The 18340-nt window shown below is 49.3% G+C and overlaps 8 protein-coding genes across 8 annotated transcripts; 5 read left to right on the top strand and 3 right to left on the bottom strand.

Annotated features, from left to right (window-relative positions):
* Nucleotides 1-283: 283 nt before the first annotated feature.
* hscA (putative Hsp70 chaperone (HscA)) lies at nt 284-2494 on the bottom strand (the record flags this gene model as incomplete). The annotated part of the gene is made up of 7 exons (XM_022628064.1): nt 284-552; nt 613-1093; nt 1149-1856; nt 1914-2079; nt 2166-2292; nt 2344-2394; nt 2449-2494. 7 exons carry the CDS (start codon nt 2492-2494, stop codon nt 284-286), a joined length of 1848 nt encoding a protein of 615 aa, XP_022491539.1.
* A 1051-nt stretch (nt 2495-3545) lies between these two features.
* Nucleotides 3546-6745, top strand: PENARI_c003G02817 (alanine--tRNA ligase; the record flags this gene model as incomplete). Its single annotated transcript, XM_022628187.1, has 6 exons — nt 3546-3630; nt 3705-3850; nt 3917-3943; nt 4005-4040; nt 4095-6503; nt 6572-6745. The coding sequence occupies 6 exons, from the start codon at nt 3546-3548 to the stop codon at nt 6743-6745; spliced, it is 2877 nt and encodes a 958-aa protein (XP_022491916.1).
* Nucleotides 6746-8237: 1492 nt separating this feature from the next.
* On the top strand, nt 8238-9604 carry PENARI_c003G07009 (uncharacterized protein; the record flags this gene model as incomplete). Its single annotated transcript, XM_022628489.1, has 2 exons — nt 8238-8386; nt 8455-9604. 2 exons carry the CDS (start codon nt 8238-8240, stop codon nt 9602-9604), a joined length of 1299 nt encoding a protein of 432 aa, XP_022491889.1.
* A 545-nt stretch (nt 9605-10149) lies between these two features.
* Nucleotides 10150-11573, bottom strand: PENARI_c003G01820 (DUF3844 domain-containing protein; the record flags this gene model as incomplete). Its single annotated transcript, XM_022628128.1, has 4 exons — nt 10150-10731; nt 10786-10929; nt 10993-11171; nt 11240-11573. The coding sequence occupies 4 exons, from the start codon at nt 11571-11573 to the stop codon at nt 10150-10152; spliced, it is 1239 nt and encodes a 412-aa protein (XP_022491757.1).
* Nucleotides 11574-11798: 225 nt separating this feature from the next.
* On the top strand, nt 11799-13446 carry PENARI_c003G05596 (uncharacterized protein; the record flags this gene model as incomplete). Its single annotated transcript, XM_022628385.1, has 5 exons — nt 11799-11806; nt 11866-12024; nt 12267-12508; nt 12624-12765; nt 12816-13446. 5 exons carry the CDS (start codon nt 11799-11801, stop codon nt 13444-13446), a joined length of 1182 nt encoding a protein of 393 aa, XP_022492144.1.
* A 269-nt stretch (nt 13447-13715) lies between these two features.
* Nucleotides 13716-14553, top strand: PENARI_c003G11543 (DsbA family protein; the record flags this gene model as incomplete). The annotated part of the gene is made up of 5 exons (XM_022628800.1): nt 13716-13791; nt 13847-13866; nt 13919-14317; nt 14376-14423; nt 14476-14553. 5 exons carry the CDS (start codon nt 13716-13718, stop codon nt 14551-14553), a joined length of 621 nt encoding a protein of 206 aa, XP_022492001.1.
* A 259-nt stretch (nt 14554-14812) lies between these two features.
* Nucleotides 14813-15647, bottom strand: PENARI_c003G07028 (cyclin-dependent protein kinase regulatory subunit CKS1; the record flags this gene model as incomplete). The annotated part of the gene is made up of 5 exons (XM_022628490.1): nt 14813-14849; nt 14899-14957; nt 15011-15155; nt 15210-15345; nt 15437-15647. 5 exons carry the CDS (start codon nt 15645-15647, stop codon nt 14813-14815), a joined length of 588 nt encoding a protein of 195 aa, XP_022491863.1.
* A 390-nt stretch (nt 15648-16037) lies between these two features.
* On the top strand, nt 16038-17995 carry PENARI_c003G01016 (bromodomain-containing protein; the record flags this gene model as incomplete). The annotated part of the gene is made up of 6 exons (XM_022628073.1): nt 16038-16112; nt 16304-16491; nt 16547-16841; nt 16872-17388; nt 17475-17543; nt 17595-17995. The coding sequence occupies 6 exons, from the start codon at nt 16038-16040 to the stop codon at nt 17993-17995; spliced, it is 1545 nt and encodes a 514-aa protein (XP_022491779.1).
* Nucleotides 17996-18340: the final 345 nt, after the last annotated feature.

Here is an 18340-nt window from a genome sequence, read left to right on the forward strand (position 1 = left end):
AACGCACAGCTCTCTACAATTACAGAGGAAAGCAGAAATCATCACAATGTCATTAAATTGCAAATGGCGAACTTCGTCTACAAAAAAAAAGCAAAACAAATCATACTTTTCAAGAAAAGAAAACTGCGCCCAAGTTGCCCGGCTTAAACAAAGCATGACAGAGACCAACTCTGCCCAAGGTCTAGATGGTGCAGATTCCCTGAGAAGTAGGGTCCCGGGAAAGAGAAAAATTCGTTGGCCGTAAGTCTATGTTCATGTCTTCCCATGTATATCATGGATGCATTTACCGTGTGGCCATGGCCTTGGTAATCAGGCGCTTGAGGGCGAGCTCCTTCTTCTTGAGATCCTCGGGAGTCGAGTCCTCAACCTCGAGCTGGGCCATGGCATCGCTGAGAGCGGACTCAATGCGCTCCTTGTTGCCACGCTTGAGCTTCATGGACATGCCAGGGTCGGAGACGATCTCTTCAACACGAGAGATGTAAGACTCGAGCTGCTGGCGAGACTCGAACTTCTTGGTGAAAGCCTCGTCGCTGGTCTTGAACTTGGCAGCATCTACATGACGTTAGTCAGTATTGGATTGAAAATTAACTGGGGGTGGAAGGAAAAACATACCGTCAACCATCTGGTCGATCTCAGCGCTGGAGAGCTTGCCGACAGCGTTCGAGATGGTGATGTTGGCCGTGCGGCCGGAGGTCTTCTCGGTGGCGGTGACCTTCAGGATACCGTTGACGTCAACCTCGAAGACACACTCGAGAGCGGCCTCACCGGCGCGCATGGGAGGAAGAGGAGCGAGAGTGAACTCGCCCAGGGAGGTGTTGTCAGCGCAGTTGGTACGCTCACCCTGGTAGACGGGGAACTGAACGGTCTGCTGGTTGTCGACAACAGTGGTGAAGGTACGCTTCTTAATAGTGGGGACAGTCTGGCCGCGGTTAACGACGGGGGCGAAGATGTTGCCCTCCATAGCGACACCGAGAGAGAGGGGAACAACGTCCAGAAGGAGGAGGTCCTGGGTCTCGGCGGAGGTGGCCTTGCCGGAAAGGATACCGGCCTGGACGGCGGCACCGTAGGCAACAGCCTCATCGGGGTTGATGCTCTATACAAGACATGTAAGTGGATGTAAATTGCCTGATTTTGGTGTATGATCTTACCTTCTCGAGCTTCTTGCCGTCGAAGAAGTCGCTCAGGAGCTTCTGGATGCGGGGAATACGGGTGGAACCACCGACAAGGACGATCTCATCGACCTTGCTCTTGGGGATACCAGAGTCCTTGAGGACCTGCTGGACGGGGTCCAGGGTGCCAGAGAAGGCCTTGGCGTTAAGGTCCTCGAAACGGGCACGGGTGATGGAGGAGTTGAGGTCCTCACCGTCGAAGAGAGAGTCAATCTCAACGGTGGTCTGGGTGGCGTTGGACAGAGTACGCTTAGCACGCTCGCAAGCAGTGCGCAGACGACGGAGAGCACGGGCATCACCGGAGAGGTCCTTGCCGGTCTTCTTCTGGAACTCCTTCTTGAAGTGCTCAAGGAGGTTGGTGTCGAAATCCTGACCACCAAGGTGAGTGTCACCAGCGGTGGCCTTCACAGTGAAGACACCACCCTGGATGTTCAGCAGGGACACATCGAAGGTACCACCACCCAGATCGTAGATGAGGACGTTGCGCTCCTTGTCAGACTTGCCAGAACCGAGACCGTAGGCGATAGCGGCAGCGGTAGGCTCGTTGATAATACGGAGAACGTTGAGACCAGCGATGGCACCAGCATCCTTGGTGGCCTGACGCTGGTTGTCGTTGAAGTAAGCAGGCACGGTAATAACGGCCTTCTCGACCTTCTTGCCGAGCTTGACCTCGGCAACCTCCTTCATCTGTTTCAGTGCATCAGCAGATTATTTCTTGTATATATATTGGATGTTTCGCCTTACCTTCATGAGGACCATGGAGGAGATCTCCTGGGGGGAGAAGGTCTTGGTCTCGCTGAGGTACTCGACCTGGACAACGGGGTTGCCACCCTGGTCAATGACCTTGAAGGGCCAGGACTCAACATCCTTCTTGACGATGGGGTCCTCGAAGCGGCGACCGATCAAACGCCTGTTCCGAGTCAGACCAAAACCCAGCAAAGAAATTGCTTGGAACGCGCATGAATCGAAAACATGCGCAAAATTTCAAGAACTCACTTGATATCGAAGATGGTGTTGGCCGGGTTCATGGCGGCCTGGTTCTTGGCGGCATCACCAATCAGACGCTCCTTGTCGGTGAAAGAGACGAAGGAGGGGGTAGTGTAGCTACCCTGGTCGTTGGCAACTGATCATACGGTCAGTTTATGCAGAAAATTTCGATGGAGAAAAAACGTACTGATCTCGACATTGGTACCCTCGTAGTTGGCAACGCAAGAGTAGGTGGTACCTTGAAAAAAGAAGCATTAGTTGTGCGTCCACATATTTGAGAAAAAAAACTCACCCAAATCGATACCGACGGCACCGTCGAAGACCTCAATGTCGGCCATTATGAGATAGGGGAATAGTAATTGGGAGGAATGGGAAAGAGAGGGATGGTGGGGGAAAGAGGAAATTTTTTATCAACCCGAGTGCATATTTAATCGGAGCCACAAAAACCCAGAAAATTTTTCGGGAGCGGTGAATCACGTGCGAGGGCTATATACTTCTACGAACGGAGGGAGTTACGGAGTACTATCTGGAAATATGGAAACTGTATTAACTGTAGAAATGTATATATTAAATTAATGTTTCAATGTATCATGTATATGTACACCTCCTCCATGCTACCCGCTAAATTTCATCAATATCCATAGGATCACTTATATCATTCAAGTCGTCTTCGCCCTTCTGATTCGGACTCTGACTCTGACTCGCACTCGCATTCGCACTCTCCGCTCTCGCTCGTTTCCGGGATTCCAGTATCGCTTTTCGTATATTGTCCTTGTCCTTGGGCACTGTAAGGGAAGCCGGTTCTGTGTAGAGAACCAGTTCTTTTCCCGACTGCTGGGAAGATAAAACCGAGGCAGGCACCGAAAGCAACTTTGTAGCAAGGGGCGAGAATATAAGCCCATCGGGGGAATCACCTTCGAGTTCTTGATCCAGGTTGTGGATGTAGGTCGTATGTTGAGTGTCATCCAACAGCATCATATCTTCCTTCCCTTCTTCCCCTTTGGCCCGAGCGGAGATTGGCACGCTATCTAGGAATGCGTCAACTTTGACCCCTTGGAAATTGTTTCTCAAACTCACCTATTCGCAAGCATCCGAATCTCTTTGTTAAGGGTTGCGCGCCATCGGGATCACCTTGGGCCGGGCGCTTCTTCCCGTGGCCTTGGATTTCCTCCATCCAGGAAAAAGGAGAGAATTCAACTTCCTCGGATCTAAGGCGTACACAGTACACAGTACACAGGTCCGGGGGTCATTCTTGAAGGATCTCGCTCAATGCGGGTTTCTGGGATGGTGAGGAACGGGGAGGCTTTGACTCATCTCTTTCGAAACCACCCCAGAACCTTCTACCCTCGTTTTGTTCGCTCCTTGTCAACCAACCCCCCTACAGTCAAAATGACTTCCGTTGGTTCTGAATGGACCGCTCTGCGAGTCCGAGAAACCTTCTTGGATTATTTCAAGCAAAATGGTCATACCTTTGGTAGGAGCCGCCCGCGATTCTTTTTTCTCATACCCCTCCACCCCGCCACATAGACTGACTGGAATGGCACATAGTACCTTCGTCCCCCGTCGCTCCTCTCTCGGATCCGACTCTCCTGTTTACAAATGCGGGCATGAACCAGTTCAAGTCCATCTTCCTGGGTACCGTTGACCCATCGTCGGACTTTGGAAAGCTGAAGCGCGCCGCAAACTCGCAAAAGGTATTGAAGCTTTGCCGAGGAACTGAAATCCCAAAATGGAGGGCTATTGCTGATCTTGATAATTAGTGTCTTCGTGCTGGTGGTAAACATAATGTTCGTTTGTCCCTGGATCAATTCATAGAGGGGCGTCAGTATACTGACTAGTCTTGTGCAGGATCTGGATGATGTGGGCAAGGACAGCTATCATCATGTGAGCTTCCAGAATACCATATCTACGCAAAGGAACACTGACTCAACGCTCTAGACCTTCTTTGAAATGCTCGGCAACTGGAGTTTCGGCGATTACTTCAAGAAAGAAGCAATCACATACTCCTGGACTCTTCTGACAAAAGTCTATGGACTGAACCCCGATCGTCTCTATGTCACTTACTTCGAGGGCAACGAAGCGGGTGGGTTGGAACCGGACCTGGAGGCCAAGGAGTTGTGGAAATCCGTCGGTGTTCCCGAATCCCACATTCTTCCCGGCGATATGAAAGACAACTTCTGGGAAATGGGTGACCAAGGCCCTTGTGGACCTTGCAGTGAAGTCCATTACGATCGGATCGGCGGGCGTAATGCTGCCCACCTTGTCAACCAAGACGATCCGAATGTGCTCGAGATCTGGAACAACGTTTTTATCCAGTACAACCGCGAGCCTGATAGCTCCCTGCGATCTCTTCCCAACAAACATGTTGACACTGGAATGGGTTTCGAGAGACTGGTGTCTATACTCCAGGACAAATCTTCCAACTATGATACAGACGTTTTTACTCCTATCTTCCAGGCTATTCAAACTGTCACCGGGGCCCGCGAATACCGCGGCAACTTTGGTGCTGACGACGCTGACGGTATTGACACTGCCTACCGTGTTGTTGCAGACCACGTGCGAACCTTGATGTTTGCTATCTCGGATGGTGTTATCCCCAACAACGAGGGCCGTGGATATGTTATTCGTCGTGTACTGCGTCGGGGCGCTCGGTATGCCCGCAAGTACTTCCAGGTTGATATTGGAAACTTCTTTGCCAAATTGGTCCCGACCGTTGTGGATCAATTGGGTGATATGTTCCCTGAGCTCAAGCGCAAGCAACAAGATGTTATTGAAATCTTGGACGAGGAAGAGTTGTCATTTGCCAAAACTCTGGACCGGGGTGAGCGACAGTTTGAGCAGTATGCCCAGCAGGCTAAGGTCAAGGGTACGGACAAGCTCCATGGTGCGGATGTTTGGAGACTGTACGATACCTTTGGATTCCCTGTTGACCTGACTCGCATCATGGCAGAGGAGCGTGGCCTTCGTATTGATGATGTCGAGTTTGAAGAAGCCCGCTTGAAGGCGAAGGAGGCTAGCAAGGGCCAAAAGAAGGCCGCCGAAACCACTGTCAAGCTTGATGTCCACGATCTAGGAAAGCTGGAAAAGATGAATGACGTCCAAAAGACAGATGACTCTGCCAAATTCGGCCGAGGCAATATCACTGCTCATGTCAAGGCCATCTACCATGCCAAGAGATTCTATGACAACACTGACAATGTCCCCGACGGAGCGCAGCTTGGCGTTATTCTCGACTGTACAAACTTCTACGCCGAGCAGGGTGGCCAGGAGAATGACACTGGTAAAATCATCATTGATGGACAAGCGGAGCTTGAGGTTGGCGATGTCCAGTCCTATGCCGGATACGTTCTGCACACTGGCTTTATGAAATACGGGTCATTCGCCGTTGGCGATTCTGTTATTTGCGAATACGATGAGCTCCGACGCTGGCCCATCCGAAACAACCACACCGGCACCCACATTCTAAATTTCGCTCTGAAGGTGATTCTAGGCGATGGCGTGGACCAGAAGGGCTCCCTTGTGGCCGCTGAAAAGCTTCGCTTCGACTTTTCCCACAAGAGCGCAATTTCCGACGCTGAGCTTGAGAAGATTGAGGCAAAGGCGACTGAATACATTCGACAGAACTGCTCTGTCTACTCCAAAGATATCCCTCTCGCTACTGCTCAGGAGATCTCTGGTGTCAGAGCTGTGTTCGGTGAGACTTACCCTGATCCTGTTCGTGTTGTCTCTGTTGGTGTAGAATTGGAAGAGATTCTACAGAACGTCAAGGATCCACGCTGGCAGGAAGTCAGCATTGAGTTCTGCGGTGGAACCCATGTCCAGAAAACCGGTGATATCAAGGATTTGATCATACTGGAGGAGAGCGGTATCGCAAAGGGCATTCGCCGAATTATCGCCGTCACTGGAGAAGAGGCCCACGAGGTGCAGCGGGTTGCCCAAGACTTTGGGAAACGCCTTGACCGGTTGAATGCATTGCCTCTGGGTTCCGAAAAGGAGCAAGAGGCCAAGCAGGTTCAGGTCGACCTCAACCAGCTTTCAATTTCTGCCGTCGAAAAGGCCAAGTTCAGAGAACGCTTTGCCAAAATCAATAAGCAAGTTCTCGATGGCCAAAAGGCCCAACAAAAACTGGAGTCCAAGAAGGCAGTCGACACCATCACTTCCTACTTTGAGGCCCCAGAAAACAAAGACAAGTCGTGGCTTGTGATTCAGCTTCCAATCTCGGCCAACGCAAAGGCTGTGAGCGAGTCTCTCAACCATGTCAAGTCGAAGCTGCAAGGCAAGAGTGTATATCTCTTGGCGGCAGACTCTGAGCAAGGCCGGGTTTCACACGGCTGTTATATCTCCCAGGTGAGTAGTAAAAGCACAGATCGCCGCGATAATCTTACGCTTTCGTTCAAATACTGATTTGCACCTAGGATCTGAGCACCCAAGGTGCTTCGGCGAGCGATTGGGCAGCCGTTGTCTCTGGTGCCGTGGGAGGAAAGGCAGGTGGGAAGGGTCCCACTTCTATTGGAAACGGTACAAACTCAGACAAGGTTGAGGAGGCAATCGCGCTGGCTTCGGATTATCTGAGCAAGTTCAAGCTCTAGTCCGAGTGCAGATGGGATTCGATCGTATGAGGGCGTGCAAACTATGAAATGTCGAAAAGTCAACTTACTAGCACCGGAAATTGATATCTTTTCATGATTCTTCTAACAATGATACGCCTGTGGCCTGGTTCTAGAAGGTTGTTTCAATTGCAGGTAATAATAGTACACAGCTGTGTTGTAGCATCAACACGATGCTTCTTTCTCGTTTCTTACATCTCTCCGCATTGCACAATCGTTACATCTTGGTTGGGTTTTTCCTTGCTGGTACGAGTGTTTTCGATCATATGAATAATCTCCATCCCGTCAATCACTTGGCCAAAGACCACATGCTTGTTGTTCAAGAATGGTGTGGCTGTAGTTGTGATAAAGAACTGGCAGCCATTGGTGTTGGGGCCCGAATTCTACTATTCTCAGTGAATACTCTGGAGAAAGCCAGGAAATGACTTACTGCCATGCTTAATAGACCAGCCCGGTCATGGGTAAGAGTGAAGTTTTCATCGGCGAACTTCGAGGTGCCGTAGATGGTGCAGGACCCAGTTCCATCGCCATTGATGAAATCCCCTCCTTGAATCATGAAGTCTTTGATCTATAGAACTTAGTTTGGTGTCTGTGAGACAAGATTGTCAACACATACCACTCGGTGGAATTTGCTTCCCTTGTAGCCTTGGGGTTGTCCCTTGGGGGTTTTGCTTTCCCCAGTGCAAAACTGTCGGAAATTCTCTGCTGTTCGCGGGGTGACATTTGCAAACAATTCAATTTTCACTCGCCCAAGGGATTCGCCTAGCATATGTTAGTATCAAGGACCAGGACAAAGAAGGGGCAACTTACCCCCAAGGGCAATATCAAAGAAAACCACTGGGTTTGATTCCATGGCGAAGGTTGGAAGGGGGTGAAGAAAGGAGGTTTTGGCTTTCAACTAGGGAGGTTCGACAATGTAACAATAAGTTATAACTACTTCAGAGTATATAAAGGATGATTTAGTCAGGGATACAGTTGCCTTGCCTCACAGTCTCATCCCCTCTCAAAGCCTTATGTACTTGGTACATCTGTAACAGCGCTGGCATCATATTAATCAGAGGTACCGGCGACAAAGCAGTCCCGTGACCCAATCTCAGTGATCCGCATGCATCCATTACGAGGTCTCCTCTTGCCATCCTTTCTCTCCTCATCTCTCTCGCCTTTGGGGGTTTACTTCAGGGGGTGATATGTTAAGGCATTCACTTTCTCTTCCCAGGAAGTTCTGTGGGTATTGCTTACGGTCGGTCTTCCATGGGCTGTCTTCAATTTTAGTTACCAAGTACGCTTATGGTAACCTTTCAAATATTTTATCACATACCTACACTTGAAGGTCGTTACACCTGGGTTCTGGTTCAAAAAAAGACCAACCCACGGGACCATCTGGTACGAGGCATGAAGAATTGACTTGGGTGCAACTGAACTCCAGTGGAACTACTCGATCCGGATCGTGTGATTCTCCTTATCGCTGATCGAAATGTCTGCAACAACGACATCGGCTTCGGTCAGCGCAGCTACTACCACTGCTGGCAACAGCGCGGGGGGTTCAGGTTCGAACAATGCTACAAGCTCACCTTTGCTGTTCTTTGTCGCTCTCGGCTTCGGCGTCGTCTTCACAAATCTATGGTATGTTGCTTCCATTTCCCCCCTTGCCTAAGCTTTCCGCGTATTCTGGAATCTGATTGTCATTGCAGGATCATCGTTGGCGTCAAGTACTGCTTTCGATATAACCAACGAAACCGTCAGCTACGCAGTGAAGAAGCCGGAGAACCTATAGATCTAGCCACAATGCCTCGGGCTCATCGCCGGAGGAGGGAGAAAAAGCTGATGACAATGGACGAGGTAAACGAACGGTTTCCACTGGTCAAATACAAAGTGTGGAGGTCATCTCGCGCAAACCAAGGTCTTTCCACAGAAGGAGGCATAACAGCACCAAACAGCAGGCCTCAGAGCCCGAAAGATGGAAATGAGATTGTGACAACATCGGTTGATATTTCCACACCTACAGTATCGCCATCCGAGGTCCATGAACGTCCGTATTCCAACACATCACAAACGGTTTCCCAAGATCTGCATGTTGGTTGTCCAGCACAGTCCCCGGACGAAAAGATACCCACGGTATCAAGAATGTCTTCGACTGAACAGGGCACTGGTGCGAACGAAGATGAGCGTACTTTGGCCAACGACAGCATTCACACGGACATTGAAGACGAAGATGATGGCGATCACATCCAGAAAGCCGTTCCTACTGATCTTTTGCCCAATCCTGGCGATTCTTGCGCCATTTGCCTGGACATCATTGAGGACGATGATGATATCCGGGGACTTACATGCGGACATGCTTTCCATGCCTCGTGTGTTGACCCGTGGTTGACGAGTAGAAGAGCTTGTTGTCCTCTGTGCAAAGCCGATTACTATGTTCCTAAGCCCCGTGCGCAGACGGAGACACAGTCCGGCACAGATCGACACGGACATCGTATCGCCTCCATCCGCGCGGATGCAATTCTCAGACCTCCTCGGGCTGCCCGCAATCGAAGTCGGGAAAATGGGTTCCGTGTACATATGATCTTACCGGGTCGAATGTTCCAAACGACCTCACAGGAACGAGAGGGATCCCCGCGTCGAGAACCACGTCCGCAGCGCAGTCGTGATGGGTTCTGGAGATCAGAACATCCAAATCAGTCTTCCTGGCCGCGCTTTGTCCCAACTCGTCTCCGTCAACTTTCCTCCCGCCTTTCCTCTTCTAGAGAGCCTCATCCGCCACCCGAAGTTGAACCTTCATCTGTTGAGTCTATATCTTCGGATCGGCGTACACCTGGCCAACTGGAAGCCGGTACCACATGATATTCAACTTGCCTTCTTTTTTCATACTTCACACCTGATTCATGCGCGAAATACCTTTTTTGTGTTCTTTATCTTATGCTGAAACCACATCTGGAATGTTGGTTGGGACTTTCACTGTTTATGACATGATATGTGTAATTTATCTACTGGCGGGGAAATAGGACTGGGGCGTACACTTCTCGTGATCTTTTTGTGTGCGGACATCAACTTTTCGCTTTATCCCTCGACATAATCCATCCTATTATGACATTTGCACGTAGCGCCGTCAACATCTACTACTTCTGTGCGACATCTTGGTCCATGCAACAAGTGATTTTAGTTGTATTGTTGCAATCTTCTCCCAAATGTTGCGCAACAGGGATGGTGGTATGGTAGTCAAATAATTGTGGACAGCGCAACAATTACAGGTGAGCTTGACGGTTTCCTTTTTGACGATTTCTTTTAAGATATACTTTGGTCTTAAACTAGCTTAAATCAAGACAAATCTGATTTGAACTTGGGACATAATAGCACACATAATGCAAAGCATCCATGTTCCAACGTCCTCACATCTGCGTCTTGGGAGCCCCTACACCAGCGCTAATGACGCTGGGCAGTTCCTGTGAGCCCATGCTAAAGAGCATTCCAATAGCACTGCCGACCAGCACAATGGCTAAAAGACTGACACCCGCAACAAGAAAGAACGGTGAGCTGATATCTCTCTTTTGGCAAGCCGAGCCACCCCACTGGACTGTTTTGGTAGTGCCATCACTGTTCCTAATGATACTTTGTTGACATTGGCACGCATAACAGTTGCCAGTGGTTCCTTCAACGCCTGAACCATACTTCAAGTAACAGGAGCCGTGTCCAGAACAATTGTTGGTGGCTTCGGCACATGACGAATTTGAAGCGTGACAGACGGGCGCCAGGGTTGACTGCAATGGTTGTGTAGACCGTTTGAATGTATCTTGCTTTGCTGTGGATCCAGATTGCTGGTTCGCATCCTGGCGGCTAAGTGGTTTTGACTGGAGGCCAGGAGGTAGAATGACAGCTGTGATTTCGCGCTCACCGGTTGACGAAGTCTGGGCCAATTGGAGAATCAACGACTCCAGAGTGTTACTCGCAAGAAGGGAGTCACCCGAATCGGTCTATGGTTGATACAATCAGATTGCGCTCTCACTGGTTTTGGGGGGACTATATACCTTGAAAGAAAGCTTCAAAGCCGAGTTCTCTTGACTCTTACTTGCCCAAGTTTCCACTGAGTCAACAAGTCTAAGGAAATCCTGGTCAAGGAGTTCGGAACTGCGTGCAAGTAAAGGATCCTTGGACAGGCAGTCTCTGGCAGTCTAGTGGAAAGGAGTCCCAAAATTAGCAGGGGGTCAAAAAGACTTTGATAGCGACGAGACTACCTGAGGTTTGATTGATGTAGATTTGCTGGCATCATCGTAGTATGTGCAGTATTGACCACGGTCCGCTATCACGGTGGATGTGCTTTCGATGAATGATCCCATGAGGTCCGCCCCCACGAATGTCGTGGAAATTTGAGGGACAAGGATGTGGTTTGGTTGTACTTTGTGCAGAGCCATGGCTGAAGAGACAGAGAAAGGGTGTTAGCTAGTAATCTTCATGTGTGTCAACTTCCACCTGCACACTTACCAACTCGTTCATCCACCCCTTCTAGAATAAATATGCTTCTTCCAGGGGCTTCATCATTGCTAGACCCTCCAAATAGAGTAGAATCGGCTTTAGCAAACTGATTCAGGCGGTCCACGGTGTCTGTATCCACCATTCCAAGGACTGATGCGACAGACGACTTCATGCGGAGCTCCAAGACAAGTTGAGCCTCTTCTTCAGTCAGTCTTTGCTGCTTAGTATTGGCATTGTTGATTTCTGAGGACCCCGGTGAGAGACTGAAAATTGAAGCTTCCAGAGCATTCGCCTGCAATGCACCTGTTAATGCCAGGGCAAGAAAGGTAGATAGCCAGCGCATCTCGAGTAGAGTAAGGAGGATGGGGGTTAAAAGATGACTACTATGGCAGGCGTGGCGATAGCCACATCAAGATGTTCCTCTCAAGAATTGATTCGCCTTTGTTGTATAACCGTAGGCAAAAGAAGACAGACAAGGATAGAAGACCGTTAGCTGGTGGAAGACTGGCCCTCCGATAAGATATCACGTGGTCGTACGTCAATAATACTTCGTTCTAATGTTGTCTTTATGTCTGTGTATTTGGTTACGTCTCGTGTTCAACCTTGTTTTATTTAAGAGCACCGCGTACTTTAAGGGATAATATATGTATACAAGAGCTGGCACACCTGGGCACCTCCGCTGGTGACTCTGTGAACGGTGGTTACATAAGCCACCAGTCCTACGCCGCGGAAACTCGCAGCGCATCAACAAGAAATCCAACTCTTCCTTCTTTTGAGACTGAGATGATTCTCGAGTGAGAATCCTTCTAGGGATTGGCTGTTCCCAATGCTCCGGCTCAGGTACCTGTTTCGAAACCCTCAAGCGCGCCCATCTTTCTTCCGCTTCCGATCTCGTCATGCCCATCCCAACTTCTTAACATCACCGAGCGTCCAGCATGTGAGGTTCAGGCGGCCTTGGATCAGGTGAGTAACGGCTTGTCTTTATCCCGAGATTGGTTGAAACTCCTTTGAGTCATACTGATGCAGAAATTCCCAGGTCGTTTATCTCAAAGTGTCTGCTTTATGGCACCGCATTTCACTTATGGACCACATTCGTACTAGTCCGATTCGACGATGACACCGACGATACAGACTCATCCGCTGTTCCCGACCCGACAGATGCTGCTCCGCGTGACACCTCTCAGGGAAGTGGCAACAAACGCGGAAAAGAAGTTGAAGATGAGGACGCGCTATTCATACCGCTCGCCTGGTCCAGATTACAGACAGGCGAGCTATACAGTACGTCTGATCCAGAATGGCAAGCGTTTGTCAAGATATCCAAAGATCGAAAGAAGCTTCAAAAATTAAGAGGTAAGGAGTTCGTCTCAGTCCAATCATTCTCATTAGCTTACAGGTCCAGATGAACTTGCCACGATTGTCCTAGAGGGTGCAGAAAGTCAGATGTCGCAAATACTTGGAGGACCTCTCTCCATCACAGGCTTCTGGCTTGTTCACCAGTTTCCAAACCGTGCCCCTCCTGGATATGTGCGGTCAGGGTATGTATTCGCGACACCCGACGAGTGGATCAGTTACTGATGGTGGCCAGACTCGAGATCGCACATGACAGCGTGTCGTGGGTCACTAAGCCTATGGACCCCGATGTGGGTGACAGGCTACAAATGTTCATGAAACCAGTCCATATGGTACTTGCAATCAGAGATGCATATCTGGTGCTATTGTTGCGACAACTGGATCGCCTAAGGAAACCAAAGGGAGAACCGCTGGACGCGTTGGATTTTCTAAATGACCCATCCGCCACGCCTGGTCGGGACACAGGAAACTGGATCGGTCAACAGGAAGAATCCAACATCCAACCACCCATGACCGACGGGCTCAAAGAAAATATGCCACCCAACACCGAAAATTCCAATTATCACCCATCATCACTCATATCTCTACTACAGCGGTTGCCGTTACCTGATCTCAGCCCGGGATCAGATTTGCATTTGGCATCAAAGGCATTCAACTTGCGGCTAAACAATGAGCGGTCTCGGGCCCCAGGGTCTGCTCGTCGGGGTGCTTTCTTTGTTGCAGGCCCGGTTGGGCTAAAAGGACCCAATGGATTTTGTAGATTTGAGGTGCGAGGCGAGTATGATCCAGCCAAACGCGAATGGCGAGCAGTGGAGATGACGCTGAAGGATCTAAACATGAGGAGACAGAGAGCACTTGGAAGTTAAGCGACATGTATCGAAGGCGACGTGTGTCGAAAGGACATGTATGAAAACACGCCGAAGCAAGGCGGAGCAAGTTCACTGCTAAAAACGTCTCATGTCGTAGATAGTCCCCAGCGCTAGATACCATGTACATAATTGACGAAATCAAGATGGCAAATATCTTAATTATACAGCTTCCTTTTGAGGTTGAGGGATGACGTGTGGCGGGGGTTTATAAACGACAGCCCCCCATTCCTAATGTCTTACTTTCCATCCATCTCATATTCAACATCATGTCTGTGCCTCCCAATTTTGCTGGGCTCAAGCTACCTGGTGCATCTCAAGAGACACCACACACTCTTGAAATGTGTATGTCCTCTCAAGGTTCTAGTTACAGGCAAAGCAGCTGACTATCAACCTCTAGATCTTGACTATGTCTGTCCTGTCAGTAAATGACGCAGATGGGTTGGGGTCACCTTCACTGATGTTGCTCTAGTTCTCGGCCAAGATGTTCAATACATTCTACACGCTCAAGCCAATGCTCGCTCAGCGCTATGGTTCTCGGCTTCGAGTTATATTTCGGCAGCATATACAACCGTGGCACCCATCGTCCACGTTGACTCATGAGGCCGGAGCAGCCATCCTTAGAGTCGCCCCTGAGAAATTCTGGGATTACAGTTCTGCACTGTTCAAGCACCAAGCAGATTTCTTCGACATCAGCGTGGTGCATGAAACGCGCAACGAAACATACGAGCGATTGGCAAATATTGCAGGCACTGTGGGGGTAGACGAAAAGAAAGTACTTGATTTGCTAACCATTAGCGAGACACCCGGTGACGATGGGCAATTGAATGCTGGTAACCAAGTGACCAACGATATCAAGTGGATGGTCAAGGTAAAACATCTGTCTTGTTGCCCACTGGGATTATCTGTTTTCCTCTAACACCGCCAAGGCGGATCGAGTAGTGGGAGTCCATGTTTCGCCCACAATTTTCTTCAATGTAAGGTCGCTCGACAGAATGATTATGTTCAATATGCTGACACCAGAACCAGGGAGTAGAGGAACGTGGCATCAGTAGCAGCTTCACCGCTGCCCAGTGGGAAGAATGGTTGGCCAAAAACGTAATTTGAGGGCGCTGGATGGGCCATGGCGTCTGCGGCGAGAAATAGGCTGGTACTTGGTGGATAGCATAGAAAACCAGAATCTAGCGTTCCAATGAAGTGGTGGAAAAGGAGAAAATGAAACGTTGTCTCATTCCAGAACTTCAATTACGAAGCTTTTGTGGATCCTAGTAAGCATACTGCGAATGCATTTCCATACCATAAACGACCCCACAGTTATGTCTTCTCAAGGTTTCAAATGTCCCAGGTAACGCCAGCAACCAGTAACTTATTGTTGGAGAGGAGGTTGATAGTTGAGAGGGCGTCTATAACGAGTCAATGACAGGCTCAAAAGCACAATTAGAAAATACCAACTTGAACAACAAGATATGAGGTTCTGGTTCGTGCACCTCGTAATGCTCCCAGCCCAAACTCTAGGCGCATGTTGTTAGCCTCCACACACGTCCTCTGGCAATATCCAACCCACCTGTGTGATACCCAATGCGCGCCATTCCTCCTCCCAAAGCAATTTCAAAGTCCCCTTGGAGCTGTCAAAGTAGTCCGTGGGGATTTTCTTAAGCATGTTCTTCGGAAGCTGCACATGGCGGTATTCAAATTTGTCGTCATTGTACCTAGGTGGCAGGGTCAATGTGGAATAGTCCACCTCCCGTGGACAATACGCTTACCTGGCCGAATAATGAATTGAGTCCACAAATTCATCAAGTTTCTCGCGCTCAGACTCCAAGAGGAGACGCGGCTTCTTGTTGCGTCTAGCTGGGTCGATGTCCATTGGAAAAAGCGTAGCAGATTGGATTTTGGTGGCTGGATAGGATCAGCTACATGCATCATCAATACCAATACCTTAGTCAAGCTACCAAGTATATGGAGGGGGCGGTTTGGTTCAGCAACTTACAATTTGGATAATGCTCGCATGTAGCGGCAACTGAACTGCTAGGTGGGGGCGCTGCTTTGGAGAAGGTGGCCCTGGTGGATAGAATGGCAGTTGAGGGGGGCCCAGGGGTGAACTGAGAAGGACGCGACGTGGAGAGAAAGCGTGTAGAACAAGCACCGGACTGTTTTGCGGGACTTGGGAAAATAGTGGGGGAACATGCCTGAGGTGTCATGTCCCGCTTGCACGTGATCATGTATCCAGTTTTCTTATGTTCAGATCAGACCAAGTCAACTCATATTAGAATGAATGTCTTCATGTAGAGGCAAATTTATTTTGGCCTTGTGTTTAATTGAATACATGTACTCAAATACGCTCAATTACAACCGAGTACCTCTAGATACCGCTAAATACTGCTGCATACCGCTGGATACCACCTTACTAAGCCGGGATGATCGCATCAGACGCGTCTACACGAGTCGAGGAATCCATGTCAATGACTCCCCTTGTATCATATCTCTCCTTGTAACTCTCTCACAAGCGTGTCTTTGGTTCTTTTCTCCGTCATTTTAATGTTCAGTGTGTGACACCTTACCACTCGCAACGCTATCATAGGTAATCCGAAATGAGCTCCAAACGGCGATCAGCTGCCGCAGCTTCACCAGATGTGAGGCGCGTATCAAAGCGCCGAAAGATATCTGTAAGTTTTTGCTTTACCATGCCGTCGAGTATTTGTTGGCAAATGTGATACACACTACGCAGTATGGCAAAATGGATTGGTAGTACCCAAGTGTCCGTGGGCTATCATATTGCTATTGACTGCGCGCACTCATTCAACCCCCTTGCCTCGTGTGTTTGGGTTGCTAATTGAGGCTATCTGGCGAACAACAGGACGATGATCTGACCGGTGCTGAAGATACTAATCGCGCACCGTCGCATTTGGATTCAGATCCAGCATCTGCTGAAGAGGATGAAACCCCAAGGTCGCAGGCCGAATCTGAGGTTAGTTTCGAGGGCGATAGCCTTCAAACTGCGCAGGACAAGATTATGTCAGAGTTAGCCCGGCTGAAAGATTCCGAGTAAGGAACACTCCGTCATCCGATATATCTGCCGACGCTGACTATCCTGAACTAGTGGCGAAGATGTTTCTTATCCTTTTATTGGAAAGCCAGATCGAAATCTCTACAAGGATTATTACGAGATCATTCAACATCCCGTCTCCCTCAGGAGCATTCAGAAGAGAGTCCGAGGCACAGACAGCAGAAAGAATTCATCAAAAACAACCGCCTATCCTACTTGGAAATCCTTTGAGGAGGAAGTCAGCTGTATATGGCAAAATGCAAGGGAGTACAACGAGGATGGCAGCGACATTTCTGTTCTAGCAGGGATTCTGGAGGCAAGTCTACACCAGGACATATTGTTGCTACGTGTATCCTTTGCTCTACTAACACTCGGGTAGCGTCATTTCAAAGAACGGGTTGCGGAGGCCAAAAGGCTTGTACCGGACCCCCTTCAGATAGATGGAAATCCCGAGATGCCTCGCATCAAATTGAAGATGGGCACAGTGGTGCCAGAACCGACGGCGCAGAGGCTATCCTTGAAACTCTCTGGGCAAGTCTCCGATATTGCATACAAGGACAAGCATCAACCATCCAGTGTCGCGGTCGATGATGAATCTCTGAAACGCCAACAAGACCATGTCAGGACTGGGTCTGCAGGTCAAGATGTCAGCATGTCTCCTCGGACAAGGTCTTTTCGAAGAAATATGGAGAGCCCAGAATCAAGTGCAGCAACCACCCCAGCTAGCTCGGAACAGCACCAGGGCTCCTTGGCGGGTGCACAATATATGTCCAATTCAGTCAAGAACGAGACTCCCATGGCGATAGCTCACATTGAGACTGGCACTTCACAAAACTTCCCCGGTTTATTTGCCGAGGCTTCTGCAACAGAGATCGCTCAGCATTCTTCAGGCTCAGGTAAATTGCTTTCGATGGCTATTTTGGCTATCTTGCAGAACCGCGGACTTTGCTCGGCTTCTTCTACTATACTAACATCATCTTAGCTCATGTACCCTTTCCGCAACCTCTTGGCGCATCCCCTATGGAGTCAATTTTGAGGCGACCAGGTCAAGGTTTGAGCCCCGTTGTGATTGGCATGGTTTTTAAAACTAACTGTGGTCCAGACGCGAGCACTTCTTTAATTCGAAATGTTCAAATTCTCTCACACACCTCCCTCTCATTGCAGCATAGTTTCTGTCTGGACGTACCACCCTCTTCGCGACTTTCGCAGCAGAATATCACTGTCAACCTTCCTGCGTCACACAATTTACTAACGGTCAGACCTCGCTTAGCGGCCAGTACTGCCCAGCGGCAGGTAAAGATAGTCGCACTTGTGGGTCTGCGGCGGCTTCACGCCTCTGGTGATGTGAATACACTTGCATATGATGTTCAACTCCATCCTGGCATGACTAGGATTGATCTCGAAGCTATCGTTGGACCGGCTACAGGGGTTCCTAAGTCCGGGCCACCTGGCTCAGATGTCGATTACGAGCGTGTAACAATGTTCCTCAATCTGCTAAGGTGAGGCCCTCGGCCTGCCTTTGGGGTTGGGGGCTACTTATTGAGCATGGAGCCAGGTACGGTGGTTATGCATGTTGTTCATTGGGCTTTTGTGATAGGCCTTGATATCTCTCTGAAGCGCTTGTATTGTATTTGATTAACCCTCCCGGGCCTATGTGTACCCCGTCATCGTGTATTCTATATGCCCTTGTGACATGTCATATGCGTGACTTAATCCTACGATGTGGGTTTTTCTGTCAGCTTACAGCATTGCTAGCAACCTATGACCCCCGCTGTTGGCTAGATCATAATATACCACACCAAAGATACGTTGGACTTACGTTTAGGCCGTATCGCACAACTTATACCA

This window comes from Penicillium arizonense, assembly GCF_001773325.1.
Source record: "Penicillium arizonense strain CBS 141311 chromosome Unknown PENARI_contig003, whole genome shotgun sequence".
NCBI classification, from domain to species: domain Eukaryota; kingdom Fungi; phylum Ascomycota; class Eurotiomycetes; order Eurotiales; family Aspergillaceae; genus Penicillium; species Penicillium arizonense.